This window comes from Phalacrocorax aristotelis, chromosome Z (genome assembly GCF_949628215.1).
Source record: "Phalacrocorax aristotelis chromosome Z, bGulAri2.1, whole genome shotgun sequence".
Lineage (NCBI taxonomy): Eukaryota > Metazoa > Chordata > Aves > Suliformes > Phalacrocoracidae > Phalacrocorax > Phalacrocorax aristotelis.
In genome coordinates this window covers 66,627,128-66,641,005 of record NC_134311.1, presented here as the reverse complement: position 1 = coordinate 66,641,005, position 13,878 = coordinate 66,627,128, and the positions used below count along the sequence as shown (strand labels likewise).

Sequence of the window (13,878 nt, the reverse complement as noted above, 5' to 3'; positions counted from 1 at the left end):
TTCAACAAGTGTTTCGACACACTTTTCAAAGACAGTCAGACCTTCATGCTCTGTCCACATTATGACTAAGTCCCAGTCCCATGACTTCTATACTGTACAAGGCAAAGAGCTTGAGGTTTTCTGTCCTATCTTCTTAATTCCCAGCTAGAGGAATGAACAGGTTTTCAGAGGAAAGCCTTAGGGTGTACTTGCAACGTTAGCACCCATAATGCTTGATGGACTAAGGGTAGGTGGACAGGAACCAGGATCAACCTTGTGTGATCAAATTGGTAAACCTGGGTGATGCTGTTGTGCAAAGCACCAAGGCAACTTTATCATCAGTTCAGAAATAACTCATTTCCCAAAATTCAGGCAAATGTCTGCAGGTGTTTGAATGATTCAACTTTTTCCATCCTCTAGACTTTTTTAATTAATAGGGCTGCTAAGGAACTTGGGAGGTGAGGTGGTCCATTCCCCCAATCCACTTCCATTCTCCAAGAAATCATATACCTTTGCATGAAAAGACACTGGAGTTCCAAAGAGAAAGCCTGATCTAGAGTGACCCTTCTATACCAAAGGCTGCTCTAAATGTTAAAAAATACAGATACACTCTCAAAGGTGAGATCCAAAACCCTTAGGGGTTCTGCAAACAGTTCAGCATCAGTTACTGAACAAACCACACAGCTTTACAGAGACCTGGGCAAACCAAAACTTGGTTTTCTCTATTGATTATTTCTGCACACAGTAATTTTTCACCATTTTTAACAAAACCTACACGTCATGGCCAATCCAACTGCAGTTTCCATGCAACATATTAGGGTGCCCTTTGTTCAGTTTCTCCTGTTAAAGTAATACTAAAAACTCACAGCACTTGTGTCAAAAATCAGCAGTCCATATTTCATCTATTAGTTGAGCTTTTTTCGCATCCTACATTCCTTCCTTTCCAATGCAGTATCTATTGGCTTCAGACAGGGCCTGCCAGTACGTACACAGCCAGATGTTATGCCCTCTGTTGTTCAAAGTAGTTTCTAAATATCAGTGTCTAAAAGTCTAAAATATCAGTTCTAAAAAAATCAGTGATCCCCAGATTTTTTAAAAGATACAAGCCACGTTCATTTTGGCCTTGACCTATCCTGCAAGACTCTTCCCCAGATTGTGGACTTCTTGTCCTCTTGCCTCTCAGACTCGGTATCTGCCTTCTCTCCTTGCTGCTCTTCAGAGGGGCTGGGCAGGGAACAGGCAGGACTGAGGGGCTGAAATAACTCAGGGAGGAACTGTGTCCCAAGGCTGCAGGTGACTAGAAAGCAGCTGGAGTTAGGACGGCTATTCGTACTGCAAGGATACAGCAGTGATGCTGAAATGAGCTTTGGATTTGAACAAGCCTCTGGCCAGATTATGGTAGGGTTAGGAGAAAGTCCTTTGATACCAAGTCAGAACAAAGCCATGGCCACAGCTATGAGAAAGCAGGAGAGAAGCCCAAATCAATCATGTTGGCCTTGATATATGAACCATTGAATAAACACAGATCTAAAAGTTGTGAGTAGAGCCACCCAACTGCTCAGTTTATCCCATTTCCACACATCACCTGAAGCGTGTTCAGGCCTCACCAGGTTGAGAAATCTTATCCTAAACCACACATTACTGCCTACGACTTGAGCACATAACTTGGATTGTGATTATGGCAACATTTTTTCAGCTAGGAGTTGCTGCTTGAAAATACCTGAAAGCTGACAGCCTCCAGGTTCGCAGGAACACGATACATTTTCCTTGTCTCATTGCGCTTCACTGTTGTGCATTGTCCTCCATTGAATGAGTTTCCAAGGACTTCCCCTCGTATCTCTCGTGCCAGAATATGAAATCTAACAAAAAATTATTTCCAAATATTAAGCAAGCCTAGAAGAACAGATAGACTTGAAGCATTTAGTGGTATATAGCTGCATTGAAGATTTTGCAGGTTTGAATGAAACAATACGAGCATCTGAGTTATGTTACTGCTTTGAAAGAAGTTCTTCTACAAGAACTTCTCATTCACACTGAATTCACCTGGAAAATGCTGGAGTAGTAATCCTGTTTCCTACTTTTCAGCAGTGCCCAACCCTCCAGATAATCCCAATGTCAGCATGTGACAGCCATTCTTAAGCAGAGAAACACATAAAAATGGCCTAGGAAAATGAACAAGCAGTTCTCCATTTCTACCATAAGGCACTAAGTTCAAAATTAAGTTAAAAAATGCAAGACTACCTAGGACAGGCATCCCACGCTTAGGTTTTGCACTGCTTAAATTAGTAGCCTGGAAGAGATGATGGTTGGTATCATGGGAGTGGTATCATAGACAAACAAACATCTTGAGAGGAACATCCTCAAAATTTCTGAAGCATTTGGCATCATTGAGCTGGAATTTGCCTGTACGCGATGATGTGGTTGCTGTGAGGTGGGAAGGGTCACTCAGGCAGCAGTGTTCCCTGACAGATCTTTATCTAGTGCACCAGGAGTGCAAAGCAGGACTGGCAGGTGCAGTGGGCAAGTCCTAGCCTGATGGTTTGGTTGCATTTTTATAATTTCTTGTTAATTTTGATTTGATGTGTCTTAATGGGACACTCTCACATGCTAATTGTGGATTATCTTGTTTATTTAAATTAGTGAGATAACAATCTCAAGTTCATGAAAAATAAGCAAAGCTGGCTTACCCACTGCCTATTAAATGCACACCTGGAATGCTCTCATACTTTCTGTTACACACAGACTTTTTTCTTCCACAATTTCTTTCATCAGAGTTGTCCCCACAGTCATTTTCTCCATTACATTCCAATTTTTTTGCAATACAGCGACCTGCACCAGAGAAACAACAGCAGCAAGAAACTTTATGCAGAAATTCACCATGTCTGAAAGCAGAAAAGGGCAGTCTTTCTTTTCCCCTACTAAAGGCATGAACTTGCTGTAGGAATTAACAGCGAGGCAGTGTAATGCCTAGATTACCTCTGTAAGAAATTGTTGTTTCAGTTCTGCCAGTTTTGCCTTGCTTTGAAGCTGCAAAGCCTTAACTTAAGGTTTAACAAAAGGAAATGTAGATAAAATTATTTTGAGGTATCAGGTATATCTAAATTGAAGCAAACAAGAAATACCTACAAATTTAATGAAAAAAGTTTTAACATGAAAAATTTATGCCAAGAGATATTATTGGAACAGTACTACTGTCTAGCTACCACAGTCATACTGACATCCCAGGCTAGAGATTGCACTTGAATAACTTTTGGTTATAGAAAAACTGCAGACATATGCTGGTACTAATACATATGAAATCCTTAAGTAGACTTTTCTCCCTGCTCCTTTTCCCTGGCACTTGTGCATGGAATATAAAAGCTCTGGATCATCTGCACCTTTTTCATCTCAATGTCTAACCTTTTGACTAATAATGCAGTATTTATGCAATGAAGAATATAATTACCACTTTCACACTGAAATTTATTCTTGCATTCAACTTCCACTATGTTGCAGAGCTTAGTTGGGAAACATGGGCGGGAATCCACCAGCGGCCCGATACAGTCCTGACCCCCAAACTGGGATGGTCGCAGGAGTGTCCGGACACGAAACTGAAAGGCAGAAGAAATAAAACCAGGGTTGTTTTTGTGAGCCTTTTTTGTAGCTAAGAGCCCCCCCAGGCAGAGCCACATCCCTCAGCGCTGCTGAAGCTTTATCAAAACCAGGGCCCTGAAGGGAGTAATCAGTTATTTTTGTCTTTATATACTACTGTGCAATCATCCCAGCTAAGGCAGGCAGGGAACTGAAATCCAAGAGCCGCAATAGCCCTGATAGAGCACACACGACTAAACATGTGACAGTCTGGGCTACATCACTGGAGGAATCAGAAGTCCAGTCCCTGTATCTTCAATTTTAAAGGCACCGTAGGAAATGGTGTGTGAATGGGCTTACAGAAACTTTTCCTGTTCTTTATCGTCTCTGTTGAAATAGAAATAGTCTAAAAGTGGCATAGTTTCCAAGCCATCTGCAAAACAGCTGGCTTGGCTGCCATACATGGGGATCTTGTCTGTGGAGCACTGCATGACTGGAGAGGACAAAAATGGTTTTCCTGAAAGTGTCTGTTACTAAAGAAGATCTGGGAGCAAAATCTGGAGCTCATTGGGTTTTCTTTCCCCAAGTTGGTACCCTCTATGCAGAATAAAAAAGCTGAAGGCTGCTAGACAAATAATTTCAGATAAGCTTTCCGTTCCACTTCAAGGGACTGCTGGTGAGACTTGTCTGCATGTGACTGAACAGTTCCTTCTCTAAGATTTTTTTCCCTACTGGAAAAGCACAGTTCCTCACAGACTTCTGCTACTTCCCACCCTGTAGACAGACCTTGAAGTCAAACAATGCAGGAAGATGTCTAGTAAAAATCAGTAATCAAGTACTCTGAAGCGAGAGTGTGAGGAGCAACACCAGACCACCTGAAAGCTTTTGAGATAAAGATAACCCTTCCTTGTACTCCATGTGGGATCCATAAGATTCACTATATTATTTGTGTGAGCTTCCACCTCTTCATCCCTCCCCCTCACTGGGAGCTTGCTTACACTAGTCTTCACACTTACTTTGGAAGACATCCTCCATTCTCATGGTGGTTTACATTTATACCCAATCAATGATCTTTATAGCTTGGAGGAAAAAATGTATCACAGTCCACAAAAGCACCTTTTTGCTTGAAGCAGAAAATATGTTGCAGCAATACTTAAAGTTAATAAAAATGACCAACGCTTCTATATATGGATATGTAGGTAAGAAACTCAGCCATTTCAGAGGATATTGATAAAAAAAAAAAAGTCAGTTCAATTGAGTGCAATGCCCCTTTTTAGCTCTTACAGCTTGTGTGCTGTCTCCCACTCTCTTGCTGTTCCTCCCCACTACTCTCCATCCCAGTTGCAGGATGGGAACCCCACAGGGTGGTTCACAACTTAATCCTAGAACAGCTTCTTCGTGTCCCCCTCATCCTGCACAGGCATCAGAAAGTTATATGTATGTATGTAAAGATATACTTATCTGACAGGTTTTTCAAGATTGCTTTTCAGGCATGGATTTCTGAAGCTGAGCAGGACATTTAGAGAAAATGGTAGGCTGCATCTGCACAGAAACTCAGAATGGCTATCATGACCAGCCTCAAAGCCCAGGCTCACCAGCCACATAATTACCCCAAATGATCTGCACTCTGCTCTTTTCCACTCCCTACAACCTTACATTTGCCAGGGTTTGGTGTCTTTAGGTCAAATTCACTTGAACCTGACTTGTCACCTCTTCCGTCTCTACCATCTCACCCCTAAGTTTACCATCAGTCAATAGACACAAGCCCAAGAGGAAAACACACCATCCTGGGACTTTGTTCCACAGATGTTAAGTACATCCACCTATTTTTTGTGTCGGCTATAAAGGTTGGAGGAATGATACTCTGGATTTCTTAACAGCAATCTCAAAATGATCTTGACTATCAGGATAAGATATAACCTAAGCAATTCTAGCCAGTGCTGGTTAGGATTTCCCAGTTAACTTTTTTCAACAGATGATTTGAGCTTGTTATTTTTCTTGTCATTAGAATGCTATGAATGAGTTAAAGATTCCCTTACTTTCTCCTGCTTAAACAGACATGCTAACTCTCCAGCTTAATTATTCCTTTATGTGTAAAATTCATATTTAATAATGACAATGGAACTTTAGAAGCAAGTTCTCATAAATGGATTTACACTACTAAATAGCCCTTTCTGTTTCGATCTTCTTATTTTAACTTGTTCTTTCCATCTTCTACTGTTATAATTCATAACCAATTTTCCTTTTAACTTAAAAAGACATTTTGCGGCTCATTTGCCATGAAGTTCAATGACTGAAACAAAGAGCTCTCTTAAGCATAATTTTTGCATTTAACCCATATAATACTTTTTCTACCTACTTGTTTTTTAATGCATGGGTCACATTCTGACCAAGGGCCAAAGTCTCCAAGCTGACAATTGATAGGACATGTTTGCTGATTACATGCACGAGATTCCTGCTTTGTGCATATCTGGTCACAGAAGTTTTGGCTATAATATTCATCCATTCTTATTTGCCTAAAAAAAATTGAACAAGTTAGGCTAGGAAGGAATCATAGACAGACTACAGATTTTCTCTAACTCTGGGTAAAGGCTGATAAAGAAAATTATTTGAGCCCAATGAAAAAAACTTTAGTGACAATATGTTGTTGCAGAATGTTAATTTAAAGAAAAACCAAAATATGCCTTAAGTTTAAAGAGCAATTCTTTCTGATTCATGTCACTTCAAATTTCCCAGAGACTAGCTACAGAAAGAGCCAGGAGCAAAAAAGGGGATTTCTCACAGATTTAGAGTACACCACTCAATTGCATCCAATCTGGTGCTGCTGAATCTTTATTTGACTTTAATTGTTGTAACAAAATTAATCATACAGGGAAGAACTTTCTCTAGGCTTGCCATGCTGGAGCTCACCCCTCCCGTGGCGTTGCTCTGCACTGGGCAAAGCTCCCAGAGCAAGTCACTGAGTGCCGGCCCCATGTGCCCACAAGGGCTGGTTGCTCAATGGACACTACTGGCAAGGCCATTGCAGGACCTGGCTGTTCTCTCCTCACTCCGTGTGTTGGCAGGTATAGGTTTGTTTGGAGGCACTGTAATGCTCTGTATACATAATCTTGTAAATAATAATCTCGCAATTAAAACATAATCTATGCATCTGGTAAACACTTGGATATGACCATTTTTCTCAGTATGTTAAGGAAGCTGGAGCTTCAGATGCAGACCCGCTGCCCAGAAGTTTTATTTTCTCAGGGGTTAAATAGAAACATAGAAGGAGTGAGATAGTTTATTCCTACCTGTGCCTGGTCTGTGTGCCGTAATTGCAGGTTTGTGAACAGGCAGACCACAACCCCCATGGATAATGTTCACAGTAGCACCCCTGGCTGCTCCCAATCACCAGGCTCAGCAGGATCAGGTGCATTAACATAGTCTTGTCCATACCAAAGGTGTCCATCTACTCCACACAGACAGATAACAAAAGTTCAAGAAACTATCACTTACGGTTTTGGCTGTATCCTTAAAGAGACTTCTCTTCTAATTTGCAGAGTCTATAAGTCTGCTTCACAATATAAAGTTACTAAGCAGTGTATCTAGAAAGGGTCAATAATTCATGATACACATTTATCAATAATTTATTTAATACTTCAAGGACCAGAAGTCACAATGGCTTTTTTGGCCACTTATTATCTAATCATGTAGTGATTAGGTAGTGCATACTCATGTAATCATGGGTACTAATAATGACTGCATTATTTCTATTTAAGAAGTTGCTTATAAATAATTTTGAATATCACAAATAAAGACCTATTATTGCTCTTCAATGCTTAGAAGTGTTCTCAAAAATATTTTCTAGGAATAAGAATAAAAGCATGAGACAGTTCTTCCCATAAAACTTGTAAAACAACAGACAGGATCTTGAGAGTATGCAGCCCCATCTATTACCCTGTAACCAATTAATTTTCATATGCTTATAAACCCCCTTTGCATAAGTGTTTTGCTGCAACAAATCCTTCCCTCAGCTTTTTGTTTTTCTTAGTTTTGACTAGTCTGTCTAAACTGCAAACCATTACTATTGAAAGCTCATCTGAATTTTCTACCAACAGCAGACAGAACAACTAGCCTATTTCTCACTGCAGTGATCAATCAAACTTTATTTGATGAGGCAGACGGTTATAGGCAGTCTTGAGGAAGTAATAATGCCTAGTAAACCTGAAAAACATTTTCCAGACATACTATTTGTTCATTGAAAAATGCAAAAGATTTTTTCCCCTCATCATAAGATTGAATTAATACTGAATTTCATAGGCTGTTATAGTAGAAGATTATAATTTTGTTTTGCCTGAAAAAAAACCCCCAAAATCCAACAGGAAGTTTTAAAAGCAAAGTATTTATTTTAAAACAATACTCCAAAATATTTCATTTTGAAAAGTTTGACATGAAATATGCAATTGTTTTCTATTTTAGGCTTTTAGCCACAAATTCTATTATGGTTTTTATACCTCACTGAGAAAAATGAAATTGCGTCAAGTCAGAACATTGCTTCCACCTTTAGTAAAGAAAGGCAGTAAGTCTTCACACAGCTGTTGTAGTGAGGACTCAGAGCACATTTTACACAATAATTCATCAATGAACAAGACATTTAGAGATATTTAAGTATAAGCAAACCCCAAATATGGTAAAATTGAAGACAGAGAAATCAGCAGTCTTGCCAATGAACCAAGAAGTGGACAGGTATTATAGCTTTTTTTCCTTACCTGAGTTCCTGGCTTCTTGCACCAGTGGTGCCGGCTTAGAAAAGAGATGAAGCCCTACAGGACTCCCTCAATTACTTTGTTCATTCCTTCACTGTACCATACATAGAAAAACACTGTTTGTTCTCATGTGTGAGCAGAACTCCAACTAGTCAATATACCAGAAGCATATCAACAGACATACAAGTACATGAGAGAGTAATTCAGCATTTTAAAGAAAATTTTAAAAATGCAGAATACTTTCCCATGTGTCTTGTAACCTGTATGTATTGAAGCCAACAGAAAAGCTTCCCTATTAACTTACTGTAAGACTGTTAGCTGCAAAGTCAGTCAACTTTGCAGACTGGTGTAACCTTGGTGTCGTTTGCTGCAGTCTCTTAAATGAAAGGTTGGAGGTTTTGTTTGATTTGGTTATCTGTTAATGAAGATCTGGTCCAGTGGCAGAAATGGTCAGAACAAAACGGCTTCTCCACCAGCACACCCAGAGAGACATGCTCCAGAGAATTGTGGAGGAACATCTCTTTACAAATGTAGCTGCCCAAAATGAGCTGAGAGGAATAAAAAAAACCTTTGCATTAGGCTATAATGGCTCAATGCACTGCAGGTCTCCTTGTGCTGCCTGATAGAGCTGCACAATCTCTCTGCTCTCAGTTTGAAGAGTGTGAGAATCTGGTAAGATGGGACATGCTCAAGATTCATTATTGCTTTCACTAGGAAACAAGAGTCAGAGTCCAGGCCCGGGCAAAATACTTGTTTGCTGCTGCACCCTCTCTGCAAAAGCGGGGCTCCAGGAGAAAGCAAAAATCCAAATATATTTGAGGTTATTTACAGCTCTTTGCCTTTTGCCATCTGTGGTGAGCTCTGGGCACACATGAACCCTGGGGAAGTGCAGCCAGCAGATGAGCTGTTGAGTGCCTCTGCCCTGCAGCACAGGAACCACCCCAAGACTGAGGTGCCAGGGCAGGAATTAAAATGGAAAGTGAGAGAATACACCTATGCATACAGGAACAGCAATGACAAGCACAAACCAAGGAAGTAGTTTGCCCTAAAAAAAAAATAAAGTCTGGAACAGACCCCAAAACCTCCCAAATACCTGATGTGTCCCCCACCCAGATAGCAATGCAGCATTGAATCCCCCTTCACTCCAGCAGACTGGCAGAAGCATGTCAAGATGTCTGAGTCCTCAAAAAATAAAACCCAATTTGTTGGGACCCAAGGTCATATATATCCTTGTAAAAGAAAAACAAAGCTATGCAGGAAGCTCTGCATTATTTTCCAGTTTCCTTTGCAAGTTTTTTTTTTTAGTGTTTTGAGTTTGGCCAAGGAAGTGTTGTTACACAACTTGAGGACACAATTAGCAAATTGATGTTCCACCAAGTCCTTATTACATTGTGTAAACTTGTGGAAAGAAATCAAAATAGCCATCACTCTGGCTCTATGGTTGCTGCTGGGTGGGATTTGTAAAGTTACGTGAAAAATACAGGCTTCTACCTTTCAGAGGACATCTCCTAACCTTCAGCACTAGGCTTACTAGCTTACTACAGGCAGCTCCTCCAGTCCCAGTAGGACCCCAAACACAGAATACCTGGCTTCTCCCAGGCTTGTAGAAACAAACCCCAGCTGTGAGCTGCAACTCAGTGTTTGTAGTAGTGTAACTCAGATCACTAAAAGATTCTAGTTGAGAAACTACTTCTACACTTTTTCTTAAAAAAGGATTTACTTAAAATAAGTAAATAATACTAATAAATAATAAAAATAAAAATAATACTTTACTTAAAATAAGGATTTACTAAAAAATGTTTATAAATTTTAAAATTATTACAAGGAAAGGGTGCTTCACAGAATCTACAAGCAGTCTGTACCATTCACAATCAGACAACAAGGCAGCAGACAAGGACCACAGTTAACATTAACTGAAATATTAGGTGGAGACTGGCACTGGTAGACTTCACAACAAAGTCAGGTCTTGAGGATGGCATGAGTACATCAATATTGAATACTTAGATGGGGGTTCATGTGAACTTATCTCAGTTTCCTGAAGCTGATAGGCCACAGCAGCAAAAAGCAGTGCTTGGGCTAACTCACATTTTGGCGAAGTTGCATGTAACTGCTGATGTGGCCCAGGAGGCTGTCAGCTCATTTGCAAGCAAGCGAGCTGATTAGAGGCATGAAGGGTCTGGACCAGGACAACAAAGCTGGTACTCATGCAACCAAAGTGACTAGAGAAAGGAGGTTTTCCCAAGTGTGGCAGCACACCTTGTGACACTGCAGGACTGCTCTCCATATATATACCTCAGCTTCTCGCAGGCTTTTCCTATAGGATATCCTCAGAGCAATCTCAATCTCTTCTGCCCTGGCTGGAGATGATCACTTGCATATGCGCATCTTTCCCTTATACCATAGGATGTGTTAGGGCATTTGAACAGCGGGCAATAGGCTAGGGCTGACACATCACTTCATGTTCAATTTCTGTCCTCACAGTCAGCTACTCGCAAAGTTTCCTCATGACTTTTTAAAAGTATGAGAAATCAAGTAAGTCTGCTTAGAGATACAAACACTTAGCAATCTAGTCAGCAATATAGCAAGCAATGGCTCATGCAAACAAAGTTGCCTTCTAGGACCGATTTTCATATGGAAAAGTATCAGCACTAAAAGATGCTCTTCCTCTGGACTGTGGTCCTGCAGGCTTTCACAACCTTACCAAGTGTCTGGTCTCAAGGTCTGGTACAGCATTCCCCAAAGATCAAAGCACTATCGCTGGAATCAAACTGGGAGCAACCCAGAGAGGTCAGTGTATAGATGCATGCCATTTTACAACACTCAGACTTTGGGAGTGTCTATGCACGTATCCATGGCCTCAATTTCATTATTTCTACAAGAAATATTTCTCCAGCAAAACAAACATAACACCCCTTCATCTCTGCTGCAATGTGTTTATAAAAGATCATTTTTCAAAGAATGGGGAAATGTTATCTCAAGGGGAACAGAGAAATCCAGTGAGTATTCTACCTGAGATTGTAGGGTCTCTAGCTGGGTTTCTCTAGGTCACACCACATCTATTTCATCCTACACCTAAAACCTCCTACTCAGAAAAACCGTGTTATCCTCCCAAGTCAACCTCTGACCTTGCTCTCAGAGCAGCCTGTGTTCTGACCGCAAAGCTCTGCTCAAGGGAGAAACTCTTGAACTGTAGAGAAACAGCAGAAAGAAGGGGGCAAACACCACAACAATTTCTGGGGGGTAAGCAACACAGAAGTCAAAGAGCTCTTCAATTTCAGTGACATCCCCCAGTGCTTCCCAGATCCCCTAGACAGGAAAAATCATTTATCCTGTCCCATAAAATTCACACCTGTGGACTGTTACCACCTACCTCCAGTTCCTTGGATGATGAACAGCAAGAGTTTACTGAACTGCATCCCTCATCTCACACAGATCTTGCAGACACGTCTTCAGCTGTCTGCTCTCTGACAAAGTCTGGATTTTTAAGAGCATAAACTGATACTATTCACTAGACCTTTTTTCCCCTCAAAATCTTCCTGAAAACAAAGTATAAGAGAAAATTCTTGTCCCTACATGGCTGGTTAAAATTTAGTATCAGGCTGGACTGGGCAGAATATATACTTTGCATGTAATTCAATAATTCAGTGAAGTATTTTTCCTCCTCTTTAGACTTCTATCACCCTATATGCCCCCCATGAGAAGGGATATTGAAACAAAAAGAAAACGAAGGCACCTTTAAGCACGAAAGGCCATCTGAATGGCTTCAGTACTGAGCTGCTTTGACATATCCTGTGGCAATAAGAGTGAATCATAAAATATCTTATTTACTCTGTCCATCACTGGGCTGTCTGATGACGGGGTGGCACTGCTTCTGGCATGGCATGGCAGTGGCGGGCAGCTTTGCCTGCAGCCAGGCACCCGTCTCTTGTGCTCTGCTTCACCAGGAAACCCATGCTGCTTCCTCCTCCCTGGCTGCCACCACCGATCTGAAGGAGATATGGGATTGAAGAGCAGGGGCAAAGGCTTTGAGAAGAGGGCTTATATCAGCACAGAGGATGCTTTGAAACAGCAACACCTGTGGAGAAAAACAATTTCTGTCCAAGAACTGTGCTAAGATATTCAGATTTTATGCTGCAGGATTTGAAAGCGTTGTGTTGCAGCTGCCCTCTCTGGCTGCTTTGTTGAATAATCAGTCAGGCATTCCCTCTCTTATACAGGGTTTGCAGCTCCTTGACTTTAATTAACAAGCTGGGAGTATTTGGTACATTAGTATTATCCCAGGACTCAAAACTTCACTGTGGCGAGGGTTGGCACCAAGGACACTCTGGGGCAGCAGCAAGCAAAAGCAGCTACTGCTTCTGAAAACGTGCTCAGGTGGCTCTGCTCCAGATCAGGCACAGTTCAGCGTACTTAGCTCTGAAAAGCACATACACTTCTTGCATCACCAGGAAGACCTGGTACAAGCTTTGTTTGCTGAGCCTCAGCCCTGTTGCTTGCACCCCATGGTGATGGGTAGGTTGAAGCCAAGGAGGGACACCCCAGGTCAGTACCTGCCCCATGCATTCAAGCTACTGTTTTGTCACTTCTTCATCCCACAGATCACCTGGAAATTAAATTAAGGCATTTCACCTTTAGAGGCCACAGTGGATTTCATCCCTATTAACACCCAGCAACACGCTCTGACCCGAGCACAACTACAGCACAGGCACATTCCCCGCAAAGTAGCAAAAGCACCCCTTGTGCCAGGGGCTGAAACGCTTAAAAGTGGGTTTTTTATCTACCACACCGTGGAAAAACAAAATTCTGGGGAAACTAAATCCCAGTTTCCATGCTTGTAAGGCACCTTACCGGCAGAGGATAGGACAGGGGACCAACCAGAAACATTGCATGCAGGCATTCGCTCAGCCACCTCGTGGAGGACGGATGGAAAGACAGGCACCCTTTATGCCACACCCTGCTTGCCGAAACAGCCACCAAGGAAGGAGGAAGCAGCATCTGAATGAAGGGACTGAGCTGGTCTATCTCAGAGGAGTCACACATCCTCCATTGCATGAGCTGCAACACAGAGCACCAGGGTCCCTCCCGCACTAGAGCAAGGAGGCTGCTGCAGCCACCACTTCAAGGTTTATGGGGAAGGAAGGAGGTCAGAAAGCAGCTGGTGCTAGCTAGTGATTTGGGTACACAGCTGGAAGGAGGGAGCATGAATTAGTCTGCTTGCCCACATCTTGTATTAGCCCAGGTGAATGCGACCTTACCTTATAACATTTTTCAGAATAAATAAAAGCTAGCGTTATGTAGCTACTATTTAAGCTGCTTGTATGGTGAGGAATTTGCATCTAAAGCATGCCTACTATTTTAAACTTTCATATTTCATTTAACTATTTTGATTCCTGGTTAACACTTCACAAGTACTAATGAGATGGCATCATTAGTGACCAGTAAAACATATTCTGATCAGTGTTTTTATGAAAGCAGTTGAAATGTTTGTCAAAACTTTGATGGAAATTGCCTTTAAGACATTTTTCATAGAAAATATCTTCTTCACCCTATTTTTTTAAATGTGAAAGCTTGCATTTATGATGAC

General features: G+C 41.4%; 1 protein-coding gene across 3 annotated transcripts in view; it reads right to left on the bottom strand.

Annotated features, from left to right (window-relative positions):
- C6 (complement C6) overlaps window positions 1-8,692 on the bottom strand; it is a 28,094-nt gene extending 19,402 nt beyond the window's left edge. For 2 of the 3 annotated variants that reach the window (XM_075080033.1, XM_075080034.1), the window contains exons 1-7: window positions 8,599-8,692; window positions 8,298-8,388; window positions 6,840-6,997; window positions 5,909-6,065; window positions 3,425-3,569; window positions 2,667-2,808; window positions 1,700-1,838 (exon numbers count right to left, since the gene is read on the bottom strand). In XM_075080033.1, the coding sequence (XP_074936134.1) occupies window positions 1,700-1,838; window positions 2,667-2,808; window positions 3,425-3,569; window positions 5,909-6,065; window positions 6,840-6,997 (741 nt within the window). In that variant the 5' untranslated portion in view covers window positions 8,298-8,388; window positions 8,599-8,692. The remainder of the gene's footprint in view (window positions 1-1,699; window positions 1,839-2,666; window positions 2,809-3,424; window positions 3,570-5,908; window positions 6,066-6,839; window positions 6,998-8,297; window positions 8,389-8,598) is intronic. The other variant, XM_075080035.1, reaches the window with a different exon arrangement.
- Window positions 8,693-13,878: the final 5,186 nt, after the last annotated feature.